Consider the following 12,372-nt stretch of genomic DNA (forward strand, 5'->3'; position numbering starts at 1 on the left):
ATATTGTTTATATACATATGTAATTATAATTTCATTTTATTATGTATTTATTATATTATAATCAGTATTAACAGATGATATTAAAAGTTCTTTAAACATTTCCGAATTAAAATCTTGAATTAGAAACACATTGGGTTTATTTGACAGTAGGTGATCAAGCACAACTTGACCTCTAGTTCTGTTACCGCTTAATTCGATATCCGCATGATACGACACTATATTTTCTGCAATTTTTGGTTGTACTAAAATTCCAGCTAAAATTGCATCACACACAATATAAGTAGGGAAACGTTTCTTTCTTATCTTTGAACAGCCATTTTCAATATTATTCATAAGCTCCATGCAAGGTTTATCTATTTGACCTAATATATTTTTTCGCCATTCCTAAAAAGTATTGAAACATATAGTACATTTCTATATTATCATTTAAATAATTATGATTTCATCATATTTACATGTGAAATTTTGGATTTCAAACATGTTTCCCATGGTAATAACCACAAAGGTTTTGTATTATTATTAAAGACTATATGTACACTTTCTGGATCCATATAAAAATTGAATTCTGCTTGAGGTGTTACATTGCCTTTTGCTGATAATAATAAAATATGAACATAAGAATTAAGATATATGTAAAATGAATAAATATTTGTTTAAAAAATTACCTGTTATATTTCCTCCCATAATATAAAATTCTTTTACATTGTTGATAAATGTAGGGTACATTTTCATAGCTAATGCTATGTTTGTTAAAGGACCCAAACATACAATGGTAATTTTACTTGGACATTCTGATGTAATTCTATTTAAAGCACATACAGCATGTTCTGTTTGCAATATGCTTGTGTCTACTTTGGTGTTATATACATCTCCAAAACCATCACTTCCATGATATTGGTCTTTGACTGCTTCTTCAACATTTGGAGTACAAAGCAAAGGTGCATGTGCCCCTTTAAAAACTGGTATCTGTAACATAATGTATAAAAAGCATTCATATAGATTTATTTAAAATCAACTTTGATATATAAAGTAACATAACTTACATCTGTTGCTTCACAAACATCTAAAGTTCTAAATACATTTTTAATTACATTATCTAGTGCTGTATTTCCATTTACACAGGTAATTGCTTTAATTTGAATTTGTTTTTGCTTATGAGCTGCAATTAATATTATTAATGCTAATGCATCATCTACACCAGCATCACAGTCAATAATAATTGTCTTCCCTGTCATTTTAATTTAAAATTGAATTTTTATTAGTACTGTAAATATTATCAACTTTTATTTCTAAATATGTTATAAATAAATTGTTCTTAGTTTTTAATAATTCATATAACAATATTCTAAAGTGAACACATCTTCATACTTAATCACTCCTTATCTATTTCAGAAAACCAAAGCATTAAGCCTATGTGTATATACTTATACATATGTATATACATATATGTATGTATAAATAAATAAAGATAAAAAATAAAAGAATATTATTATTGCTTATATATTTAATCACAAAATTCATTGAATCATTAAATAGATATTTTAATCTATTATTACAAATGTTTCTGAAGAACACAAACACTAATGAGATTAAAGATTTTTATAATACGATTAAGTAAACCAGCATGTCTATAATATCAAATCTGGACAAAACTGTACCTTCTTATCTTATTTATTACAGATTTATTAATTAGGGCATGTTATATATAAATTGAATATCAGTAATAATGCTTTTTTATACAAAGAGATACATATATACATATATAAATATATACAAATATTTATATATAAATCTTTTTCATCTAGTATAAAATAGGGTTTATATTTCAAAGATAGTGCATTAGATTATAGTAGATGGCGTAATTTTGCGTCAAGAAAACACAATTGACAGTCATAGGAATCGGTAGGTTTATCTTCGATTTTCTTTTCGCAAAGATGAAATAATTATTAAAAAGTTGACAGGATAATATTATAACACGTGCAATATTTTCATGTATTAAGTTATAAGTACAGTATTAAAATGGATGAAGCAAAATTTCTGAAGCGGTAGGTATTTCACCACGTAATTATATTATTAATTATGTGTCACACAATTATTATATAAATGTATACTTGAAATTTATTGTATTATGTTTCTTATAAGTAATATATAATGTAAAACTAGATTAAAGTTCTTTTCAATATTTAGGAAAGTAAGGTCTGGTGCTTTAGATGTGCATCCAACAGAAAAAGCTTTAGTAGTAAATTATGATGTTGAGGCATTAATTCTTGGAAAATTAGGAGATCCTATGTTAGGAGACCGTAAAGTAAGATTACCAAATGATTTACTATTGAATGTTGTAATGATTATACTATTAAAATATTCATTTATAGGAATGTCAAAAAATAATTCGGTTAAAAAGTTTAAATGCAGATACAAATGTATCACTTTTAGCTAAAGAAGTGATAGAAAAATGTTCTTTGATACATGAATCAAAGCTTCGTGAAGTGGAACAATTAATTTATTACCTTCAAAACCGTAAAGCAAATGATAGTTGTACAAGTGAGTTTTAATCTATATAAGGAATCATGACATTTTATTTAATATTCTTCATTGTGACATTTCTTTCATTCTAGGTAATGATAATAACTCTCAACCTTCAAGACCTGCATCATCAGATTCTATATCCACAGATAATGTTGAGACAGAACATGCTGTCATTAGTAATGTTGCTAACTATAAAGAGCTATTATATGAAGAAATACCAGGGAAAATAAAAGGTTCATCACTGATTTTACAGTTGGCTAGAATACCAGATAATCTTCATGAATTGACCAAAAATGGTAAAGCATATCTTTAATAACTAATTTCCTATTTAATTATTTTTCCCATTATGTATAATTGATCATATTTTCTTAGAATCTTTGTTAAGTGCTTTAGCCAGGGTTTTGAGAGAGGATTGGAGACGTAGCATAGAACTATCTACAAACATTGTCTATATTTTTTTCTGTTTTTCAACCTACAGTCAGTTTCATAATATTGTTCTTGAATACAGAGTAAGTAAAAAGGAAATAAAATACTATAAAGATGGATGTATGTTTAATGATTAACTGTTTATATCTAGATTGGGTCTTTGTGTATGGATATAATAGATTTTGAGTTACGCCGTTACGATCAGTGGAAGGAAGATATGGAAAAACGTAGGCGTCATTTTGAAAATACTACTGGATTAACATTTTTTTCAAGTAGCAGTGATAACTCTGATAAGAAAACAAAAATTGTTGATGATATTTGGAATACCGACGGACCTTTAGATTACGAAATTAAAAAACGATCTAATGAAATTACCACTGCTGTATCTGAAAGTGATATCAAAAAATTGAAAGAAGAACTTGAAAAAAGTCGCAAAAAATTTAAAAGTTTAACGAAAAAACAGGAACAATTATTACGAGGTTGGCAATTTTAGATCTTAGTAATATCGGTATACTTTTAATACTATATCAAAATTTATGTTACAGTTGCTTTTTATTTATTGCTAAATATTGCTGAAAATATGGAGGTTGAGAGAAAGATGCGCAAAAAAAATGTAATTGGTATGCTGATCAAAACATTGGACAGAACAAACACTGATTTGTTAATACTTGTTATTGCATTTTTAAAAAAATTATCCATATTTCGTGAGAATAAAGATCTTATGGTAAAATCTTGTATAACAAAATTTGTAGTACTATTTAAGAATAGTAAATTAGTAAATATGGTTCTATGTATATCTTTATTATTTTTATAGGCTGAAGAAAATATTATTGAAAAAATACCGAGGCTTCTTCAAAGTAACAATACAGATCTGGTTTTGAGTACTTTAAAATTATTGTTTAACCTTTCTTTTGATGCAAAACTTCGAGCAAAAATGATAAGAGTTGGTTTATTATTGAAATTAATTAAATTGCTTAGTCAAAGTGACATTAAAAATAAAACCACAATTTTGGGTTTATTATATCATGCCAGTATGGATGATAAAGTAAAAGCAATGTTTACGAATACCGATTGTGTGCAGATAGTATGTATTATAATAAAAATTACGAATAAGACTTTGTAGTATTTTCTATTTACAATGAATATTTTTAAGGTAACAAACATGATATTAAACTCTGAAGATGACCAACCGAAATTGGAATTAATAGCGCTTGGTATAAACTTGGCAATTAATAGTAAGAATGCGCAACTAATGGTTGAAAATAATCGTTTACAAGGTCTTATAAAAAAGGCATTCAGAAATCAAGATCCTCTGATAATGAAAATGATTCGAAATATTTCTCAACATGATTCAACGAAAGAAAATTTTGTTGTAAGTAATTATTTACTTGTAAGAAACACTATTTCTTATATACAAATACCAAGACTTTATAACATTTGTTAGGAATTTGTTGGTGATTTTGCTATGGCGTTAAATCAGTCAGATTCACAAGACTTTGTATTGGAAGTCATAGGTGTATTAAGCAATTTAGAATTACCTGATTTGGATTATTCACAAATACTTCATCGATGCGATTTGATACCATGGATACGAAATAATCTTGTTCCAGGTTATTCATTCATTTTATATTAAACATTGTCATCAATTTCTTCAATTTCGATACATCTTAACACTGTAATAACTTTTTCAATTAGGTAAAGCACCAGATGATCTAGTACTTGAGATTGTAATGTTTCTCGGTACAGCAGCTTACGATGAAGATTGTGCACGTTTATTATGCAAAGCTGACATACTGTTATCTCTTATTGAGCTTCTGAAAGGTTTGTATACTATTAAAGATAAAAAAAATGTTTATTTTTTATTAAAAATAATTGTTACAGCAAAACAAGAAGATGATGAAATGGTTTTGCAAATAATTTATGTTTTTTATCAAATATCGAAACACGATTCAACAAGAGATTATTTAATACGCGAGACTGGTAATGGTAATTATCAAATTTTTCTTTTTCTCTTATGCGTCATTAATTATATTTCATGTACTGAAATATTTATTACTTGTAGAAGCACCTGGATATTTAATAGATCTTATGCATGATAAAAATCCAGCAATTAGAAAAGTATGTGATGCTTGTTTGGATGTTATTGCTGTAAGTACATTTCCTAAGCATTCATCAAGTACTAAGTTTTAAATAATAAATTAAATTGTATTCTGAAATTTTAGATGTGTGATAAAAATTGGGCAGCGCGTATAAAAGTGGAGAAGTTTAGATCTCACAACCAGCAGTGGTTGGAAATGGTAGAATCCATAACAACTGATACCAGCAATCATTTGTTCCCAGAAGAAGATGATAGCCTTTCACCATTCATGAACGGTGATCTTTTAAAACATACAATGTTATTTCCTTCTGGTAAATGAATTTCAATGTACATTTAATATAATTGTCCTTCTATTGTTAAAATAATGTTGAATCCTTAATAGGTAATATAACATCATTCAATACAGACGATCGATTTTCACTTATGAAAAATTCTTCAGAATCATCTGAAAATCAAAGTCGTCCAGTTAGTAGGTAAGCTTTGCGTTTAATAATAATCATAACAATAACAACTAATGGTAATACGTGTTACTTATTTTGATATAATAATATATGTTTAGGTACAAAGATTTCGATGAAATAGGTGAAGTTATGACTCGTTCCAAGTCTCGTATGTCTGTTGGTTCGGGTATCGAAGATCTTTATTACAATTCTAAAGTTAAATTTTCTGAATCAGAGAGTTCACATGTATTAATATAAAAGGTAATATATATTATATTCAAAGACAAATTATGTGTAGTCACACGTTTCAACAGTATTCTTTGTAACTTTTAGGTATTATATATTTTGCACCATGCAAGCAACAAAATTGGCATCTATAAACATGGTTCTATTCCATGTTCATTTATTTGCAAAAACGTTTTAAAAAGCTTTAAAAACTATGCGTGATACATTGTTTTGATCTCATAAGTTAATTTTGCGTAGAAACATTGAGTTTCAACTAATTTCTAGTCCTGTAAATTTATGAAATGATGTAGTTAATATGATTTTTTCTACTCTGTAATATAAGCATGTGCAATAATGTAATTCTGCAAATGATTAATTTTATTATAGTTTTAACATAATATGGTACTATATAGATATGTTTGTAACACAGTGTTTAGCAACAAACAAATCATTTAAAAACCCCAGAGTCAGAACTAATTTATAAAAATCTATGTTATATTAGAGTATTTTCTAAACTTTTAGAGAATTTTTTTTAATTAAAGTACACATTCCATTTTTTTTTTTTTACACCTTTAACTAACAATATACTGGTGCAAAACGATGTTATATGTATTAAAAAAACATGTTATTTATTATTCTCTATATCATAATAAATAATTTGCAAATTACCAAATATAATTTATTTCTTTTAATACATAATATTTATATATATTATTCAATAACTAGGAATAACGTTGACAATTATTGAAAAATCCTTGGTTTATTATTTGAACTTAGGCTTTTTCTCACAATAGTATGAGCAGCTGGTCTAAACACAACAGTGTAGCTATTGTCACCATCAGTATAAAATGTATGTTCTTTCAAATCCCAACTAATAGGACTATCTTGAAATCCTTGTACATGTAAAGCACACCATGGTAAAGTTCTGTGCATTGATACATATTCTTTCACAGCATTATATAAATTTATTATTTGCCTTCTAGTAAAAAAACCAGTCCATTGTAGATATTGTACTTGACCAAATTCTGTAGACGGAGACGGACATATGTATGTGTTTACATAATCATCTTCTTTATTATTTTTTCTGAAAATATATAATTTATTATCTCAGGTATTGAAAATTTTATAAACATATTCATTTTAAATATTTGTTTTATACATACAAATCACCAGAGATAGTGAAAACTCCAAGCCACTCAAAGAATTTATCGTTATTAGAATCATTTGAAATTATTGGTACTTTTAATGAATATTCAGTTTTTTGTAAAAAACTTTGATGACAAAGAGAAACGTTATATTCGCGTTTATGAAACCATGCCGCAATGGATGATGGACACAAATTTTCATCTTTAAAAGTAAAAGTAGAATGAATTGTACAACATTAACATACATATATGGATAAATGAAATTTAAAGAAGAAGAACATTACCTGGTGGATTCCATGATACAATTACATCAAATTTTTGATTAAAACGCTCTTTTAATGATATTCGAGTATGTTCATAATTCTTTTTGCCAGGTATAAAACTTTCACACTTTAAATCAATAGTTATAACTTTTTGTTCACATTACCGGTAAAAAAAAAAAGAAAACATGTACAAGTCTATTTTAAACTTTAAAATAAAATCTAGATTAGAAAGTTGTAAAAATATGTTGATACTATAGTTTTTAAAATAAAGAAATATGTTAACGTTTTTTTTTTTTTTTAATTTTGATGCTTTTAATTACTTCATAAATACACCAACAATTATTATATTAATATATTGCATTTTTTAATTACTTTTATATCATATTTTATTTTAAATGTATTTCTTGAATTTTGCATTATTATTCAATCAATTTTGAATACATTATTCAGGCAAAAGACAAGCTTGGACTTGTATCCAAATTTGTATTAGTACATTTCAATTCATTTCTAAAAATATTTAATTCTGTAGGTGATATTCCTCCCCAACTTTCTAATTCTGCTAAACGTCGTAAATTATCACAGTTTTGCATTAACAACTGCACAGTTTTCATTGATAAATCATGACTATACAATATTTTCAGCTCTTCTAATTTTTTCATTGAGTTTTTCAACAATATTTTTCTCATTGTTTCATCTCCAATACCAGTTGATGATCCCAATTGAATAAATTTAATATTCACACAATGAGAAAGTAAAAACTCTAGATGCATGTTTGCACAGTCTACTACACATTTGATTCTTTCTAAAAATTCGAACGGAGGAACTGCAAACTTTCTTGAATGAATTGGTGCATGTTCTAAGAATTCACAGTTATAAAAAACTAGATTCTTTATATTCGGACAATACTGACTTATATCCATAAGTGCATTTAAGTCAATTTCATCTATATGTTCCAGGTGTAGATTCATAATCGTGCGACCTTTTATTTCTAGCAATGTTTTTATTCCATGGGCATAAAAGTCGCAAGACAGAAGTTTTAATTCTTTCAAATGATCAAGAGTTGCTAGAATTGTCAAATCAACAATTCTTTCATCACGCAGTATGCAAAGACTCGTAATATATGGACACATATCAACTAAAAGATACAAATGTTCCATATCAAAGTTTCGACTTTCAAATGTTCTTATACGAAAAGTACTTTTAGTGTTAATTTTATTCTGATGAATAAGTTCTAAAACATATCCAAATTCATCGCATCTGCCGATATCTTCTATATTTAAATGTTCTAAAAATAGATTCGCATAACCGGGTATGGTCATAGAAGTTCTACGTAATTTAATTTGTTTTAAATTTTTACATGAAAGTAAAGAATCAACGCTACGTTCTGTCACAGATCTAGATGCAGTGGCATCTAATGTTTGTAACTTTTTACAATTTTGGGCTAAAGCTGTTATAATATTATCTGTACAATCAAAGCATAAAATAAAGCACATTAAATTTGGCATAGCAGATACTCCATTGACAATAATTTTCTCAATATCTGATGTTTTCCACCCAGCTGAACCTGAGCCTAAGTCCAAAACTTCAAGTCCAGTCATATTATGTAGTTTATTATAGAGAACATGTCGTATTATTTTTGGCCAAGCAGAAAATTCAATTGTTTTCAAGTGGGTATCTATAGCCACTTCTGTTAAACGAAGAGCAATTGTCATTACTGATAAAAATGTTGTAGTTAAAGCATAATCATTATATGTACTCCTGGTTTCCTGAACTAAATTAACAATTGCAGTTAATACTGCTCTAGACATTTCATCATATAAATGTTGAGGTACATTGGAACTCAGTAAATGTTTCATAAAATTTAATGTTGATTGTAACTTAGTATGCCCGTACTTTGGATTAATCTTGGAAATTATACAAACATGTTTTGTTAAATATCTACCAAAAGTAATCACAAATTCTCCAATGGAATATAATGCCAGATTCACTAGTGTAGGTATCTGATTTTTCTTTGGCATTTTGATCTTTTATGATTTCGTTTTTTAAGACTTACCATAACGTGTATGTACTTTACGATCAAAAAAAGAAACTGTGCCTTCTAAACCAAGCTTTTGAAAGTCTTCTGTTAACAAAGACAATATTAAATGTCCAGTTGGTGTAACAGCAATTATGTTATCTAAATCTATTTTATTTCCTATTGTTAGAAGTGTCAATTCGCCTGAAAAAATATTACATTAGTAATAAAAAACAAAAATTTATTGTAATTTTTCTCTACAAATAACAAAGTATTTAAAAAAATAATATCATATACATTGATACCACTAATTGTTTACCTTTTTTTACAAATGCTTCAATGAATTCCTTGTTTATCAACTCATACACGTTTAATCCATTGATTCGATAATAATCGGTATCCTCCGAAAGACAAGTTCGCAATTTATCCGGAATTCTAATTGTATCAGGAAGCACTAAAGATACCTGGCGTAAAGCCAATAGTAATTGCGAATTATGTAAAGATTTCTTAACATTTAACCTTCATAAAATTAATGATAATTAGAATTATTTTTTACCTACAGAATGGTTAAAATAATGCGATGTAACTGCGTCTGGTATATTAGCTTTTTTATGATCCTTTGTTTCGATGAAATTATGATGTTGCGGCGATTTAAAGTTCCATACTTCTGGGCTGAGCATTTTAATAACAAAATTGTTGTTTCTGAAATATAAATATTACTATTTTATATCATTACATTCAGTATTCACAAATCTATGTTTACCATGTTTATATATGTATATATATACTACCTTCAAAGATATTTTATGGTTGCACGTGCTTTTAATATTTTTGGTTAAAACACATATTCTTAAAACCCATGTCAAGGGCTTCGGTAGCGCAGTAGGTAGCGCGTAAGTCTCATAATCTTAAGGTCGTGAGTTCGATCCTCACCCGGAGCAAATTTTTTTCTTAATGTGAAAGCTTATATTTTACTAAATATTTAACTTTTTAAATAAATGTACGAAACCTACAATTTTAAAAACAATCGACGTATCTTCTTTGCTTAAATGACTACGTACTGAAATAAAAAATTAACGTACGATATTCTCTTTATATGTATGCATATATTTTAGGAAATATTTTGTATTTTAAGAACGTTTATACTATTTAAAATACGGTGTACAAAAATGATAAGAATTATTTTCTTTTTCTTCTACATTCGTTTGGATTTTTCCTCATCCAATATTTAATAGAACCTCCTGCTCGTATACCTAACATAGCTGATTTAGAATATACATCACGCATAATAAATGGCGAATATCCAGCTATATAATCATCTTGCAAAGGATCATTTTTAATACGTGCAAGTCTTGATAATCTTTGATCAGGTAGAGGTTGATCTTCACAAAGTATAGGATTATTTGCATGTTTCCCACCTTTTGGCATTGGTAAAGAAAACTGCAAATTATTAAATAAAATATTTTTATACAAATAGGTATCATAGAAAAAAAGAAATCTAAATATCTTACTCTTTTTCCTTTTTTCGAAATCGGTTTTCGGAAATTGATATGAATTTGTTGTTTTCCTTCTTCGTTTAATGTGACCGCTACTTTTTTTAACGTTTTATTACCACAACTAGGACAAAATGCTTTTGTCATAATACTGGTAGTTTTGAAACATGCGTAACACCTAAGGATAAACGTTCGCATTTGTTTAATCATTCTTCCATCTAATGAAACTACATTCAGTCCAATTTGTTTTAAAACATTTTGCATTGCAAAATCCATTGTTAAGCATGCTACTGTTGCAGGTTTCAGTTCAAGAAGTTCCGAATCAAGTTCTTTCTTTATACAGCAAATATTGCCTAGAACAAACATTGTTTATATGTCACATAGAAATAATCCAAACATGAAATATAGTAAAGATCTTACTTGGTGTAATCCAGCCAGTATCATCATCATTACCATTACTATCATCATCATCATCATCATAATCCTCATCCTCACTCTCACCACCATCATCATCATCATAATCTTCATACTCATCCTTTCCATCATTATTGATTTCATTAACAGGAACCAGAATGTCATCAGCATTGTGCTCCATATTGTTCTTATCATGAACTACAAATTCTGTTGACTCACAATTTAATTTTGAGAATTTAGTAGATAAATCTTTGGTTCTACTTTGATCCACATCAGAATCAGCAGTTTCATAATCTGATTCAAGATTATCAGAAGACTGACTAAAATAAGATTCTGAATCTTCTTCTTCATTATCAATATTCTTTACATTTTTCCTTAAATTTGTTTCTATTTCTTTATTGTTATCTTCCAAACATTCTCTTTTTCCAAATTTTTCTATATTTTCTTCATTAATGTTTTCCTATAGATGGAAAATATTTGACTCTCATACTAAAGTATATTTTTGTTAACTTAAAAAAGCTATACCTACTTTTTTCTGTGGCATATAAAAACCAGCTACAGGTTTGGTAAGATCCTCTGTTTTTTCTACACTGGTATCTACAATCTTTTTTATCACTGGTTCCTGTTTTAAATGATCCAAGCCTACTTTTTCTTTCTCTAATTGATATGTTAATGCTATTACTTTTATATCTGTTGCTGATAGACTAGCATAATCACCAGTTTTTTTGGAAAACTCTGTAACTATGATTATAACATAAAGATTATATTACATTTATAATACTTAGAAATATTATTTAGGCAAAAATAAATTTCATTACCAAATTTGATGTTTTCAGGATATGCATTTTGTATTTTTAAATCATATGGTAGAACAACTAATCTTCTTAATTGTCTTTTACTTGTAACTTCATTCACTACATCTTGTTCTGTTATAATATTAACACCAATATTCTGAAAAATATATATTTTTATTGTTGGGATATTACCTATTTTATTAAAATTAGATGTACAAAATAAACATACATATGTAAATGATGTATGGTAGGAAACTGTACATCAATATTATTTTTATTATGAGGTAAACTTTACCTGTAACGCTGCATTTCTAATGAAAGCACTTGTATCAACAACCAAGTATTGTACTTTCTGTTCTTCGCACATATTTAATAACGTTTAATTAAACAAATTCCGCAAAAAACACATCCACGTGTTCTTGGTTATGTACTTTAAGGCGTACTTCCATGAATGTTATGTTCATAGACCAAGATTGGACCAATGACTCAAATGACTACAGATCCAACAGGATTATACATGCTTTTGTTTTCAAG

At 27.5% G+C, this 12,372-nt stretch overlaps 5 protein-coding genes and 1 non-coding gene across 8 annotated transcripts; 2 read left to right on the forward strand and 4 right to left on the reverse strand.

The window, feature by feature from the left end:
• Positions 1-18: 18 nt before the first annotated feature.
• LOC114881086 (pyrimidine-specific ribonucleoside hydrolase RihA-like) lies at positions 19-1,487 on the reverse strand. Its single transcript, XM_029197726.2, has 4 exons — positions 1,044-1,487; positions 666-966; positions 456-592; positions 19-384 (listed from the first exon to the last, which is right to left on the reverse strand). Exons 1-4 carry the CDS (start codon positions 1,233-1,235, stop codon positions 40-42), a joined length of 975 nt encoding a protein of 324 aa, XP_029053559.1. The 5' UTR covers positions 1,236-1,487; the 3' UTR covers positions 19-39.
• A 339-nt stretch (positions 1,488-1,826) lies between these two features.
• Positions 1,827-6,075, forward strand: LOC114881078 (kinesin-associated protein 3). Of its 2 annotated transcripts, none has more exons than XM_029197719.2 (17): positions 1,827-2,045; positions 2,188-2,305; positions 2,373-2,541; positions 2,616-2,822; positions 2,899-3,035; positions 3,104-3,431; positions 3,498-3,676; positions 3,767-4,036; positions 4,106-4,324; positions 4,397-4,562; positions 4,648-4,773; positions 4,834-4,938; positions 5,015-5,100; positions 5,175-5,325; positions 5,433-5,523; positions 5,610-5,751; positions 5,824-6,075. In XM_029197719.2, exons 1-16 carry the CDS (start codon positions 2,020-2,022, stop codon positions 5,746-5,748), a joined length of 2,517 nt encoding a protein of 838 aa, XP_029053552.1. In that variant the 5' UTR covers positions 1,827-2,019; the 3' UTR covers positions 5,749-5,751; positions 5,824-6,075. The 2 variants fall into 2 exon arrangements, with proteins under 2 accessions (XP_029053552.1, XP_029053551.1); XM_029197718.2 differs by having other exon boundaries at positions 1,828-2,045; positions 5,175-5,361.
• Positions 6,076-6,400: 325 nt separating this feature from the next.
• On the reverse strand, positions 6,401-10,144 carry LOC114881085 (ribonuclease P protein subunit p40-like). Of its 2 annotated transcripts, XM_029197725.2 has the most exons (7): positions 9,929-10,144; positions 9,698-9,839; positions 9,457-9,601; positions 9,177-9,341; positions 7,145-7,270; positions 6,879-7,062; positions 6,401-6,799 (listed from the first exon to the last, which is right to left on the reverse strand). In XM_029197725.2, the coding sequence occupies exons 2-7, from the start codon at positions 9,815-9,817 to the stop codon at positions 6,457-6,459; spliced, it is 1,083 nt and encodes a 360-aa protein (XP_029053558.2). In that variant the 5' UTR covers positions 9,818-9,839; positions 9,929-10,144; the 3' UTR covers positions 6,401-6,456. The 2 variants fall into 2 exon arrangements, with proteins under 2 accessions (XP_029053558.2, XP_046142250.1); XM_046286294.1 differs by lacking the exon at positions 9,929-10,144 and having other exon boundaries at positions 9,698-9,899.
• LOC114881080 lies at positions 7,145-9,269 on the reverse strand. The gene has a single exon (XM_029197721.2). The coding sequence runs from the start codon at positions 9,139-9,141 to the stop codon at positions 7,570-7,572; it is 1,572 nt and encodes a 523-aa protein (XP_029053554.2). The 5' UTR covers positions 9,142-9,269; the 3' UTR covers positions 7,145-7,569.
• On the forward strand, positions 10,006-10,078 carry Trnam-cau. Its single transcript has one exon. It is a non-coding gene; the product is annotated as a tRNA-Met (tRNA).
• A 79-nt stretch (positions 10,145-10,223) lies between the features above and the next one.
• LOC114881081 (RNA-binding protein NOB1) lies at positions 10,224-12,366 on the reverse strand. The gene is made up of 6 exons (XM_029197722.2): positions 12,134-12,366; positions 11,863-11,995; positions 11,574-11,785; positions 11,051-11,504; positions 10,649-10,983; positions 10,224-10,577 (listed from the first exon to the last, which is right to left on the reverse strand). The coding sequence occupies exons 1-6, from the start codon at positions 12,203-12,205 to the stop codon at positions 10,317-10,319; spliced, it is 1,467 nt and encodes a 488-aa protein (XP_029053555.1). The 5' UTR covers positions 12,206-12,366; the 3' UTR covers positions 10,224-10,316.
• Positions 12,367-12,372: the final 6 nt, after the last annotated feature.

This window comes from Osmia bicornis, chromosome 6 (assembly GCF_907164935.1).
Source record: "Osmia bicornis bicornis chromosome 6, iOsmBic2.1, whole genome shotgun sequence".
In the NCBI taxonomy this organism is placed as follows: domain Eukaryota; kingdom Metazoa; phylum Arthropoda; class Insecta; order Hymenoptera; family Megachilidae; genus Osmia; species Osmia bicornis.